This window comes from Calliphora vicina, chromosome 3 (genome assembly GCF_958450345.1).
Source record: "Calliphora vicina chromosome 3, idCalVici1.1, whole genome shotgun sequence".
NCBI lineage: Eukaryota > Metazoa > Arthropoda > Insecta > Diptera > Calliphoridae > Calliphora > Calliphora vicina.
Window position 1 is genome coordinate 63,749,040 of NC_088782.1, and position 13,444 is coordinate 63,762,483.

General features: G+C 32.3%; 1 protein-coding gene across 2 annotated transcripts in view; it reads right to left on the reverse strand.

Annotated features, from left to right (window-relative positions):
* The window catches only part of LOC135955119 (rho GTPase-activating protein gacU), a 173,479-nt gene that overhangs the window by 23,358 nt on the left and 136,677 nt on the right, over nt 1–13,444 (reverse strand). The window contains exon 2 of one of the 2 annotated variants that reach the window (XM_065505425.1): nt 543–860. The exons of the other annotated variant lie outside the window; for it this stretch is intronic. Within the exon in view, the coding sequence (XP_065361497.1) occupies nt 543–860 (318 nt within the window). The remainder of the gene's footprint in view (nt 1–542; nt 861–13,444) is intronic. 2 annotated transcript variants of the gene reach the window in all.

The window sequence follows — 13,444 nt, forward strand, 5'->3', positions numbered from 1 at the left end:
CTGTGAAAATTTGAAGAAGCTGCGTCATTTAGTTTGTATTTGACAGCCACGCGACTTGAGGAGCAAATGTAAAAAAGTGAATTTCGTGTGCTAGTTAAAAAACATCACTCAAACCAAGGATAAGCTTAGTAAATACTATGGTACTCTGAACCATAAATTTCAATGGTAAAGCAGTGTTTTATTGAATTTCCGAATGTTCTGGACGCCCAGTTGAGGACTCTACACCCTGAAGAAATGGCTCATCGGAAAGATATTTGACTCCAACGATGATATCGTATCTATTTTAATGACCTCTTATTTTTAGGAAGGGATAAACAAATCCATCTTATTCTATGTATGTTTGTGAGTCTACCTTCCCCTCCCTTTCATTTCTATTACAATTCATACTAAAACCACAAGAAGTTTATGACTTGGATCTTTTGTTTTTTGCTGTTCTTATTTTCAATATTTTTATATCTATTTCAGTTTGGTTCTATGAAATATTTCTTTAGTGTTTAGAAATTAATAATTAATTGTAAATTGTATTTATGAGTTTAAATTACCTGTTTTAATTGCCATTGCAGTGTGTCCACTTGATTTTGTAATATTACAGCTTCCACATTTGTGGTATTGTCATTTAAGATTTCATATGATGGCATTTGATGTTGCTGCTGCTGCTGGTGATGATGCTGTTGTTGTTGTTGCTGCAGCTGTTGCTGGTTGTGAATATTTATTGTTGGTATCATATGCAACATTTGATGGGAATTATGAAAGTGATTATTGTAATCACCGACTGTTGATGATGTATCATGATAATTTGAATGGAAATCTTCGCCATTGCCGTCTTCTTCGACCTGATCGAAATTGCAGATATTGCAGTCCTAGAAACGACAAAACAAACAAAAGGCAGAAGATATTAATGGGATTATTAGAGATAATGAAGTTTCATAAAGATAAATGTAAACTAATGTAATTAATACAAAACTTGGACCATCATTAATAGTTTTTATATATTGATTGTGGAATTGGAATTAAAAAAAAACAGTTTACTCTATAGGGAACCATAGTTGAACATTGAATAGAATGTAAAAAAACATTTCGATGCTTGCATATTTTAAAACTTTAGACGGAAATCAAAGATTTTTAAGAAGAATAATTAAATCTAATTTGTTATGGTTCAAAAGATAATTGATATTGACCCACAAAACATGTATTAAACTATTAAATAATAATAATTTTCAAATAAGATTAATTTTCTGACATACTTTAGTTTTTTTTTTTAACAAATTGTGTAATTTTTGTTAAATTATTGTAAAATATTTAAGTAACTCTTAAATTTTTTTTTTGTATAAAATGTGCAAATATTAGACAATTAATAAATCTATTATTGTAATAATAAATAATTTCAATACAAGTTTTTTTTTTTGAGCAATTGTTGTGAATGAATTAATTATAGAAAAATGATTGTAATATCTGTCATACAAAAGCACAAGAGAAGAAACACAAATCATGCTGGAAATTATTGTTTAATAATTCATGTTTGAAGATTTTGTAATTCCGGTTTCTTCATATTCGATAGGCCACCATTACTTAAATCAAACAATCAATAAAATGTGTTAAATTTAGTAACACATTAATAGCTAATAATGAAATTTATTTTGAGAGATATTACACGAATCAGGTCTATAACATGTAGTTTTAGGCAAATGAAACTTTTTTAAAACTACATATTATTTTAACCCTTCCACAATATATTTCTTCAATTGATATTAGAGTTATTTGATTTTATCGTTTTTAAAAACAAAATATTCGGTAATAACTGGCCTTTCGTTCTAAAGGATGCCTTGTTAGGCCTATAATATTAGGTGTATGACATAAAAATGTGGTATTTAAAATAGATGGCGTATCTATTGAACGCGGTTTTTGTTTTTAATAAATTAAATGTCAGTTTGAAGGGTACGTATCTGTCATTTATTCTCACTTAGTTATTAAAAATTATAGTGTAAACAACACAGAATTTTGTGCCAACAAAGAGTCCTATGCGGGAAGTTTTGCTTTACTTCTTTAATATTTTTCTTTTAAAATATCAATAATTCATATTGGCGTTATGACCAATTATGGACCGATCACCATAAAATTAGGTCGTGTGATTTATGTCTATATGAAAGTTATTTATGTTGAATTTTGTGTATACACCAACATTTTTAAGTGATTTAAGCAAGTTAAAGTGATTTTCGGAAGCGGGTCTATATGGGAGTTATGACTAATTATGGACCGATCGTAACAAAATTTGGTGACATGAATTTTGTATATATAAAACTTATTTGGAATGCAATTTGTGGAGATCATTTATAAATTAAACATTTATGACCGATAAAGTCCAATTTCGGAAGGACATTTGTATGGGGGCTAGGTGAAATAATGAACCGATTTCAGCCAATAGGCTTGGTCCTTGGGCCGAAAAAATAATATGTACCAAATTTTTTTTTTTGTACTCTGCGCACATGGACAGCCAGCCAGCCAGACGGACGGACATCGTTTAATCGACCCAGAAAGTGATTCTAAGTCGATCGCTATACTTTAAGTGGGTGTTAGACCAATATTTTTGGGCGTTACAAACATCTGCACAAACGCATAATACCCTCCCCACTATGGTGGTGTAGGGTATAAAAAAAGTGCCGCTGCAGCACACCGATTACTCACAGAAGGTTATGGTGAATGTGTTTCATCATGATTTTTGCGGTTCAAATGTGGTGATTTTGACACAGAAGACAATTATCGCACAGGCCAGCCAAAAAACTTTGATGACCAAGTATTGGAGGCATTACACAATGAAGATTGTTGTAAAACTCAACAAGAGCTTGCAAAATCATTCAAAAATTTTAAAACGTTTCCCAAGCAGCAGGATTCATCCAAAAGCAGGGAATTTGGGTACCATACGAAAGCTGAGAGACCTTGAAATGCATCTTGAAAATCATTTTTATACCGAATCATTACTTGGGATAAAAAATGGATCCATTACGATAACCCGAAGCGTAAGAAATAGTAAGTGAAGCCTGGCCAATCAGACGAATCGACACCAAAGTCAAATATCAATGGCGCTAAGGTAATTTTCTGAATTTGATGGGATCAAAAGTGTCCTATATCTGAAATCTGATCAAACCATCATCCCACTCCCAGAATATGCGGACAGACATGAAACCGTAATATTACATTTTCTGTCCGTTTACAAAACATGTTGCAAACGGACAGAAAACTCCTATATTCGGATTTGACATCTTCGATTTTAATGAAATATATCACACATTTTAGGGTTCCAAATGATTCCTCAAATCAATGACTTTTTCCATTTCAAAAATATCGCGATTTGAAAATTTAAAAATTTGTTAAAAGTGTCTAAAATTATATACACATACACAATTGCCCATAACATTGAAAGTACTCAAAGTCCAACATAATTTTTGATTCCATTTTAAAGGCAAATTTATTGTCTTTAAAATGGTGTGAATAAAATTTTTTACTTCCAAAAGGCCAATTTTCGGAGTATATATTTCAATGTAAAAAATATCAAAGATCCATATGTTACCAGAAAGATGTGAAAAGGTCATAACTAACAATGACCAATACTTTGAAGCTAAACATTTGAAAAATGCCCGCATTTTTAAGTCATACATCGAATATCATGTTGTGTACTTTATTTCTTTGTTGTAATCAGTTGTTAATTGTGATTTTTGTTTAATATTTAATTATTATTGCGAACTTCGTTCTCTGCATTTTAGGCTGGCTTGTCTGTTTTTTATTCTATTTTCCAATAGAAGAACTGAGGAAAATATTCAGCTTAAACACGGTATTCTATTCTGGATTGATGAATTTTACCCAAACAAAGATTGTTTCCAATTTATCAAGCACATTGCCCAAAGAATTAAAAAATGTTCTTCAAACTGAAATTAATGTTGTAAACCTTGTAAAGACCAGTAACACGAGAACATGATTTTTTATATGATTGGAAACAGTCCCGTCAACGAAATTTATCAACCCCTGTGAGAACCCCTGTTTTAGACCAATATGCTTACCCTTCGTTTGGCTAAAAACTTTGGAAAGAACCATTATTATTTCATTTAGATCCTATAAGTTGTTTGCAACTCTATTTAGTTGGTTGCCTTGTGTGGCAGCGTCCTTCTCCATCTGCCGTCGTCATGTGTGGGCCGGTCGACTTGTCGCCAATTCCCTTGCGGATTCCAATCTATTGCTTTTTTTGGTGATAACTCCATCGGACTTTCTGTTAAAGTTCGCAGAATGATGTCACGTTTTCTGATTGTCAATGTGAAGACTAATGGTGTTTATTCCATTGACTTTGGATAGGGCTCTATGCAGTTGACTGTGTACAACACTCACATATTAATGCCTACATACCATAAACTATTATCTAACTCTTAACACCTCTATATAAAGTCGGTTGAGACGACACTTTTTTCGTTAGTAGGATACTACTGTGGCAGGAGGCGATAGTCAAAATATTAAGCCCATGGAGAATTAACATAATACAATATTCATAGCTTCACTCTACCCCGATTGAACAGTATTGAACTAACACTATCGGATAATGTAAAATACTTCGAAAACTGTCTTGAAAACCCAACACTCTAGCAATAACATCAAAGTCCATGAGGGCTAAGCACGAGCATGTTTGCAGAAAGGCCATAGATTGAGTTTTAGATCCAGGAACGTGAAATGGCTATTTGTTGCGGTTACTAGAACGATCTCTAGGTCTCAAACTCTTAGGATGGTATACTAAATAATCCTGATAACAGGAATCTCGCATACGATTTTAATGAAGTTCCTTTTTATGTAACTGAACTAGATCCCGGAGGATTTAATAGTCAGAAAACTGGCATTGAACACTGCCTTATTGCACCTCTCTTCTCGAGAAACTTTAAATTTCGAACAACACCTGATTCGATGAGCATCTCCAATTACGCGGACGGTTCTAAAATGATGGCGGAGGTGTCGTTTAGGATCTCAAATGGATATCAGGCAGAGGAATCTGCTATATGGTTGAGATATAATCAAATATCTGGTAGAGATATTCGAATATATAACTACAGCCAAGCTGTCAATTTCTAAATAATCCGAAACCCGGATTTCTAAATAAGACGCATGTTTGTATACTTTAATATATATCAGGGTTTAATTGTTACGTCTGCAGAAAAATAATAAAACTATCTGATTAGAAAACAAATTCTTTAAAATTGCTACCGGCAATATGCATTAAATTTTACATTCTCATGTTAATTGTACTCTGAAGTGTAAAGGTTTTGGGGAATTTGAAATGAATTTATATGGTTTTGTAAATAAATTAAAATAAAATAAAATGCTGAAACATTTTAATTTACCGTTGATGTCGTTAATGGTGTTGATCATTTCCTGAAACTAAAGATCAACAACACTAGATCAACAACCCATATTATACACACATATGTATGTACGGCGACGTCAACCGCAACTTAAAGCGTTTGTTCCAGTTGTAACACCGTCTTATCAAACAGTCAGCTAACTACGTTTTTCTTTAACCATCATCGTCTTCATCTAGACTCGAGAGTATTTTTAAAGTTAGCCCTATTTTTTATTGTTTTATTCTTCAAATATTGTTCGGCTTTTGTAAAAAAAAAACTCTTTGCTCGCTACCATAACATAAACACAGTGTTGCCAGACAAAGTTTACCTTATGTCCCCAATCTGAAAGTCGATGTCCCCAAAAAATCCCCAATTTTGTCACCATAAAAAAAAATTAAATTATATTGTTAATACTAAATTTTACTATGTTGAGTTTAACAAACTAAAGTTGCGATCTGGCATAATAACATACGACAAGCATTTTTACATCTATTTACCTCATTGTCAGTTTTCAAAATGTTGATTCATCGATTTTGGAACAAGTTGTTTGGAAGATGTCATTTTACTTTGAAACCTGCCAAAGAATTCTTGATGTTTATCCGATTTTTGTACGAATTAGTTTTTATAACTCCTTGAGAAATCAAGAGCTTTATAATATTCGATTTTTTATTCCAGAAAAAGAAAGTATATTTTGTAAAAAATGGACAAAATAAGCATCGGAAGTGGAATCCATTTAAGTATAATTTAAAAAAAGCACTGAAAAACTCATTGTCGTATTAAAATAGAACTTAAAGATAACACTCTGCTACAAAATAAAACTTTATGTCAGAACTTGAAAAGCGACCCAATGGTGATTGTAGGCCTAGGTGAGGGAATACTAAAACCGTTTTCAAAGATTTTGAAACTTCCTCAAAATTTTGAGTTATTTTGAAAAAACTGTTTTAAGTAGTACTTTAGTACCTCTAACTCACACATTTTGCATATTTTTTTCGTCGTTTTTCAAATTCAACAAAGTTATTTTAATTTTTTTCTATGAAAACCTATTTTTTTACACAGTGTTTTAAAGACAATAGAATATATAGAAATAAACATTACTTGTCGAAATCGGTTTATATTTGCAAAAGTTATTAAACTTTTTCGAAAAAAATTCCAAAGAAGGGTATATTGAGTTAGAGCTGATGTTTGCAACGTGTAAAAATATTGTCCCAATATCCACCTTAAGTATACCAATATGTTCTGGATCACTTTCTGAGTCGATTTTGCGATGTCCGTCCGTCCATGTAAACCTTGTAATCAAACTACAGGTCGCAATTTCGAAGATAATTTGGTAGCAGATAAAGCTCTTGTATTGCCCCAAGGACGAATCCTATTGAATATGATTAGAATGGGTACATCATTTCTCATAGCCCCCATACGATTGCCCTATCTGAAAATAGTTAAGCTGTCATAAATATCTTAGTTATATAGATATAAAAAACAAATTGAGCAAAAATAAGTTTTATATATGCCGAACCTGCCTCACCAAATTTACCATATAATGCACACTTCCGAAAATCATTTTAATGAGAATAGATTTCTTAAAAATATTTCAAACTCAAATAAAATTCAACACAAATAGTTTTCATATACATATACAGAAGACATGTTAAGAACTAAATTTTCTTTATACATTGCAATAAAAATGTATATCAATTAAAATCAAATTTTGTTTTTTTTTTAGATATTCTTAACAAAAACAATACTTATAACTTACAAATGTATCAAAAGATACACGGTATTTTACAACGTAATCAGTTTTCTTTCCAAACCCGTTGAAAAATATAAAGTCGAGTTGACGAACATCATTGAAAACTTTTTTTTTAGAATAAATTCTGAATTTGAGGATGTTTCTGACATTTTTTTAAATACGAAGTCAAAAATTGGCTCCTAGAGAATGATTCAGCTTTCTGTGTTTAGGAAGAATTTAAAACAATTTAATATCTGTGAACTTTTGATGAAATCCTTTTTTAATTTTTTTATTATCAAAGTAGTGTCTTGGAAAAGAAAAATCTAAAATTTTTGTGTTTTTCATCAAATTCTGAAGAAATGAAAGAAATAAAATATGATTATTTAAACAAAATATAAAACCAAATAGATTAGAAATTGAAATGTTTGTCAATAAATAGCTCTTCTGTTTTATTACTGGGCCAAGTACTCTACATTGTGAATACCGCTAATGTCTAAAAATGTAAAATCCCCAAAAATGGATGTAAATCCCCAAATTTTGTTAAAATCCCCAAATCCCTCCCCACGAAATTCTGTCCCCAAAAAAATCTTGAAATCCCCAAATTGGGGACAAATCCCCACATCTGGCTACACTGCATAAACATAACATTTAATTTAAAAGTGAGGGGAGAATCAACTTGTATATTTTATTTAAGCAGCTAATACCAACGCCAACCATAACTTCAGCGTATCATGCATTTCTTGGTTGATTTTTTTGTTTCTTTATATTTTTTTAAGTTCGTAGTTCATTTAAACTGCACTAAAACTCTGGGAACTATAACACATGCTGCATGCCTGCCTGCCCTTCCGCCTCCATTGTCGTCGTCATAGTTGCAGTTGATGTTTTATACTGGCTACATTGATAAATTAGCTTTTTCACAGTACTAAATTCACCCTACTTTATGTATTTTTCTGTTGCTTGTAAACTTCAATAAATCGTTTTTAAGTTCAGATTACATTTGCACATCTTTGTGTTTATTTTTTTTCGAATGTTTTTCTTCTTTTTTTTACTGAAGAAGGCAGAAATGGTTTGCAATTTGTTCTGAGGTGGGCATGAAGTGGCACGCTGGTATCTGTTTTCTGAAATGATACTCGTATTTCCGCATAATTAATCCTAGATCTCATCAATGCCTCTTATTTTTAAACAGTTCATTTGTTGACATAGACATTATTTATGAGATAAGAACAATTCCAAATACATAAATTGTTCAAGCAAATCTTTGTGTTGGAACTAGGAAAATAGGTTATGGGAGGGAGGAAAGTGGTAGTAGTGTTTGTGGACATTCGATTTGAATTTTCGACAGGAAACACTTTAGCGGGAAGTTTGTTCCACATACTAAAGAACGAATTTAGCCTGTAGTGTGTTGTTCGGTCCACTAGCGAATCGACCACACAGGGATGTGTTCTTGATGAAAAACGTGTATTACGTAAAAATCTGCGAGTTTCAGGAACAAGTTCCCTAAAATTCATCTGAACACATTCCACTGTAGTACCGATGGAACAGTGAAATCCAGCCCACATTGCGTCGGTGCTCCAGCTCTCAACTTCACCCTCTCCTGTACGCTGTCGAGAAGCTCTAAAATAGACTTTGGAGAACCGGCCCATACATGGGAGTTGGAATGAAGAAATGCCTACATCGTTTCAGAAAACCGAGACACTTGAATGCTTCTTTCGACACTTGAAAAATGTGTTGAGACCAGCGGACTCCACAATATTTACACCACCTATAAATGCAGATGAAGCGACATGGTCTTGAGAGCGTTGAAAGCGACCTGAATAGGGTCGCTTTGATGGGAGAGATTGTCAGAAGGTTCTGATTAAGAGAATCATTCATGTTTTGCCTCATTGCTTAATCTCCGACAGGTTTGGTCTGCAACTCAATGAATATGAATGGCAAATGTTGCTGTTATCTGCAAAATAATAGATAGGGTTGGTAATTTGACGTAGAAGGTCGTTTAGAAAAATAAGGAATATAGTAGGAGAAAGAACGGAGCCTTGTGGTATCTTAAAGGGTACATATCTGGGATCAGACTCCAAGAACGAAACCAGTGGAAAAACTGCACACACAAATGGAAATGGCCTGGTTGTTAGCAACGCCAACAACTTGTTTCACATTGATAGTTATTAGTATGGGGTGATACGTCAATGTAAAGGCTATGTTTGGCTGTGGTCCTTGCTTCGATTCATCTTTCCGCAGAAGCTCGTATTCGTCTGCTAATTCCATTAATTTGTTCAGAGAGTTGAAGTCATTCCTGCGGACATACAATTTATACTCATAACGTAAGTCATCATAAAACCATACTGAGTTTAGCTTCCTCAATTCAGGATGTTGCCGAATTAGAGCCTATAGGGATATTACGCAATCCATTGCGTTTTCCCTGGGAGCTTGTTTATGATAGCAAATGTTTTCCTCTAGATGTGCAAGAAATCGTTTCGTCATAAAAAAAACTAGTAGCATTTTCTTTGAACTGTTATCATGTCAATATCTGTTCCCTTTTGACATGATACCACCGTTCGATAAATACCATTAAATCATCGCCACCATACTACGTTAAATCCCACATTACTTCAGCGTCACCCGGAGTATTTTATGAGGATTTTCGATGAGCGATGGAAGATATTTGAATAATTACCTGATCGTCTATTAGGGGTTTTCTCTCTTCGTTCAAAACTTCCTCCTGCAATGAACGAATAAGATTTTCCGAAGATGCTCGATGCCGTTTCAATCGTATAAGTTCAATTAGCAGATCAATTGCATTACTTCTTTAATTAAAAAAAGAGAGAACCATACATTAAATCCCACCTCAAAATGACTGCCATCACTTCAGCGTCAGCCGGAGTATTTGATGAGGATTTCCGATGATCGATGGAAGGTATTTTAATAGTTACCTGATCGTCTATTAGGGGTTTTCTCTCTTCGTTCAAAACTTCCTCCTTCAATGAACGAAAAAGATCCCTGCCGTTTCCAGCGTATAAGTTCAATTAGCTGACGACGAAGTTGGTCATATGAGGACAGTTTTGCTTTATTTCTTTAATTTGAAAAAAATTGCTACTATTTTGCATGTCCGAAATGATGTGCTATAAAAGAAAATCATTTTTGCAGCGAATCATTACCTGCGAAGAATAATGGATCCATTGAGATAACCCGAAGCCTAAGAGATCTTACGAGAAGCCCGGCCAACCAGCCGAATCGACACCAAAGACAAATATACATGGCGCTAAGGTAATGCTCTGTATGTGGTGAGAGCAAAAGGGTCATACTATTATGAGCTGTTGAAATCGGACCATCACGCAACTGATTCGTTTAAAGCTATTAAAAACTATTTGTAATGGAGTGGTTGGGAAGTTTTGCCACACCTGTCTTATAGTCCAGACCTTGGCCTGTCCGAAAACTTTTTGTTTCGATCGATGCAGAACGCTCTCTCTGGAATACGCTTCACTTTGGAACAGAGTATCTGATATTGGATTGATTCGTTGTTGGCTTCACAAGGTGAGCAGTTCTTTTGGCTCTGAATCAGAAATATGGGAAATGGTCATAGATAACAATGGCCAATACTTTTAATAAATTTATATTGTACAAATGTTTCAAAACAAAAAATATAAAATTGAAAAAAATCCCCCATTTTTAAGTCATACACCCAATACTTAAGAAATTTCTAAAGATCATAATTATAAAACCTTAATAACAATCGAATTGAGGTTCCAACAAACGTAAAAGTGATTAATTGAAACGGTTTGTGTACACAGAAAAAATTAAATTTCAATTCAAACATTTATCCCATATTGAACTGGTTTCAATTATTTCATAATTAAGTCAAGTATTCATTTGCTCAAAAACAAAATTCCTTGATATTTTCTATTGAATTTTGAGTTTTGAATTTGATTATTTTGACAATTGATAATTTTCGTAATTGAAACACAAAAAATAACAAAAATGTGTTTTCAATTACGAAAATTATCTATTCAATAATTTTTGTATTTGAAATTCAACCAATAACGAAAATTGTATATTCAATTGTCAAAATAATCAAATTCAATAGAAAATATCAAGAAATTTTGTTTTTGAGCAAATGAATACTTGATTTAATTATGAAATAATTGAAACCAGTTCAATATGTGTCAAATATTTGAATTGAAACGGTTTAAGAAATAGTTTTTTCTGTGTATTTACTAAATTTAAAATATAATATAAAATAGATAGTGTACGATTTGGTAAAATGAAAATATTTTGGAAATAAATCCGTCATTTTGAACTGGATAAACCGATAAAAATTTTATTTATTAAACGTTGGCGACAGAGTCCTCAACCTCCCAGTGTTAATTTTACATTGATACACTTTCTAATAGGTAGTGGCAAATGGCAAGGCAAAAAATAAGTAAGAGAGCTATAATCTTATATACCCTTCACCGAAATATACTTCAAAATACAAATTTTAAATAATATTTTAAAAATTTGTTTTTAAATTTTTTTTTTTTGGTGAAAAAAAATTTGGGTTAAAATATATTTTTTCCGATTTTGATCCATTGTAGGTCCAACTTACTATGGTCTTATATACGTCGTTGCAAAGGTCTTTGAAATATCTATCATTAGATATTCAATTGTCTTAGTAATCCAGATATAGGTCAAAAATCGAGGTTGCCCTGGTTATTTCCTCATATCTCAGCCATTTGTGGACCGATTTTGCTGATTTTAAATAGGAAACTTCTCGAAAGCATGCCTGACAGAATTATTGAAGATTGGGATCCCGAAGATATCTGGGGTCTTCAGAAATTGATTTCAACAGACAGACATCCGCTATCTATCTAACCGACTCCGCTATCTATAAGGTTGGAAAATTATATTGTGGAAATTCCCACAAAGGTGAATGGTATAAAAACATCGAAATTTTTGCAATGCTTGACTATAATTCAGGGCTTGAATTACACTTGTTTTCAACATGAATTCCATTAAAAATGCTTATTGGGTAAGTCAAGCAATTGAATTACACTTTATTTCAATAGCATTATCCAGTAAAAAGGAAACATAAATTCATGCCATAAGTGATTTTTCGGCAGACAAAATTTTAAAATTCAAAATGTTCAAATTCAAATTTAAAATCGATTATTTTTGGACTCGTAAAAGAAATTACTTTGAAACTTGTATCATATGATTTTTTATTTATTCTAATGTTTATTGTAGAAATAAGTCATGGTGAAGGGTATTAATAAAAAACTACACCCCCTTTTCTTAAAGGTTGTGCACCTCTGCAACAATTGCAGAGTTGCCTTAACTGGCTTGTTTTATTGTTGTTTGTTTCCACAACAATTTTATTGTAAATGTGTGTATTTTTTGTTATGGTTGTTGTTGTTGTTATTGTTATTGTCATCGTTGTTGTTGCCTTTTATTTACAACTTATTGGAGCAACAAAATTACTGGTGCACAACGTAAAGTGTTGCCAATAAGATGAAATAAATGTTGTTGAAGTTTCGGTTTAACTTTTGTTACATACCAGCACGAGAATTGTTTAATAACTATAAACAATTTAAAGCAACAAGAAAGCTGAGGAAGGTAATTCTTTTAGTAAATGTATAAAAAATAATCATATTTACTTTTTCAAGTTACAAAATAGTACCCTTTTTTGGACGGTTTGTAAATATGTTGGTTTTAAATTGTACAAGTATTTTAGCCTTGAATTATTCATTATTTTCTTAAATTGAAAATTCTAATTATTTGAACTTTTTTCATTCTTATTTCCTTTAGATTTATTTGTAAATTAACTGAAATTAGTGTACTTTAAAAATAATAGTTCTATTGTCTTTTCATTTTGTTTTTCTTGCTAAGCAACCAACTGGAAATTTTGTAAGAAAAATAACATAATTAGGGAATAGTTAAATACATTTAGACATTACGTCATTTTCACTTTAAACAAATTGTGTTCAAATTAGTCTAAATTTTCGATTCTATGGGGGAGAGTGAGAAGAAAATGAAACTTTATTCTTTCACTTGAAAAAGAGTGCCGCTGAAGCACACCGATTGATTACCAAATCTTATAGTGAATGTTCAGAAGTTGTGATTTTGAAGTGATGATTTTGACATGGAAGACATCCAAAAACGTTTGAAGACCAAGAATTGGAGGCATTACTCCATCAATGTTGTTGTAAAACTCAACAAGATATTGCAATATCATTGGGAGCTATCAGCAATTTCAAAATGTTTGCGAGCACCACGAATGTAAAAGCAGGATAATTGTGTACCATAGGAATTGAAGCCGAGAGACCTTGAAAGACGATTTTGGAAGTCCGAAATGATACTTGAACGCTATAAAAGA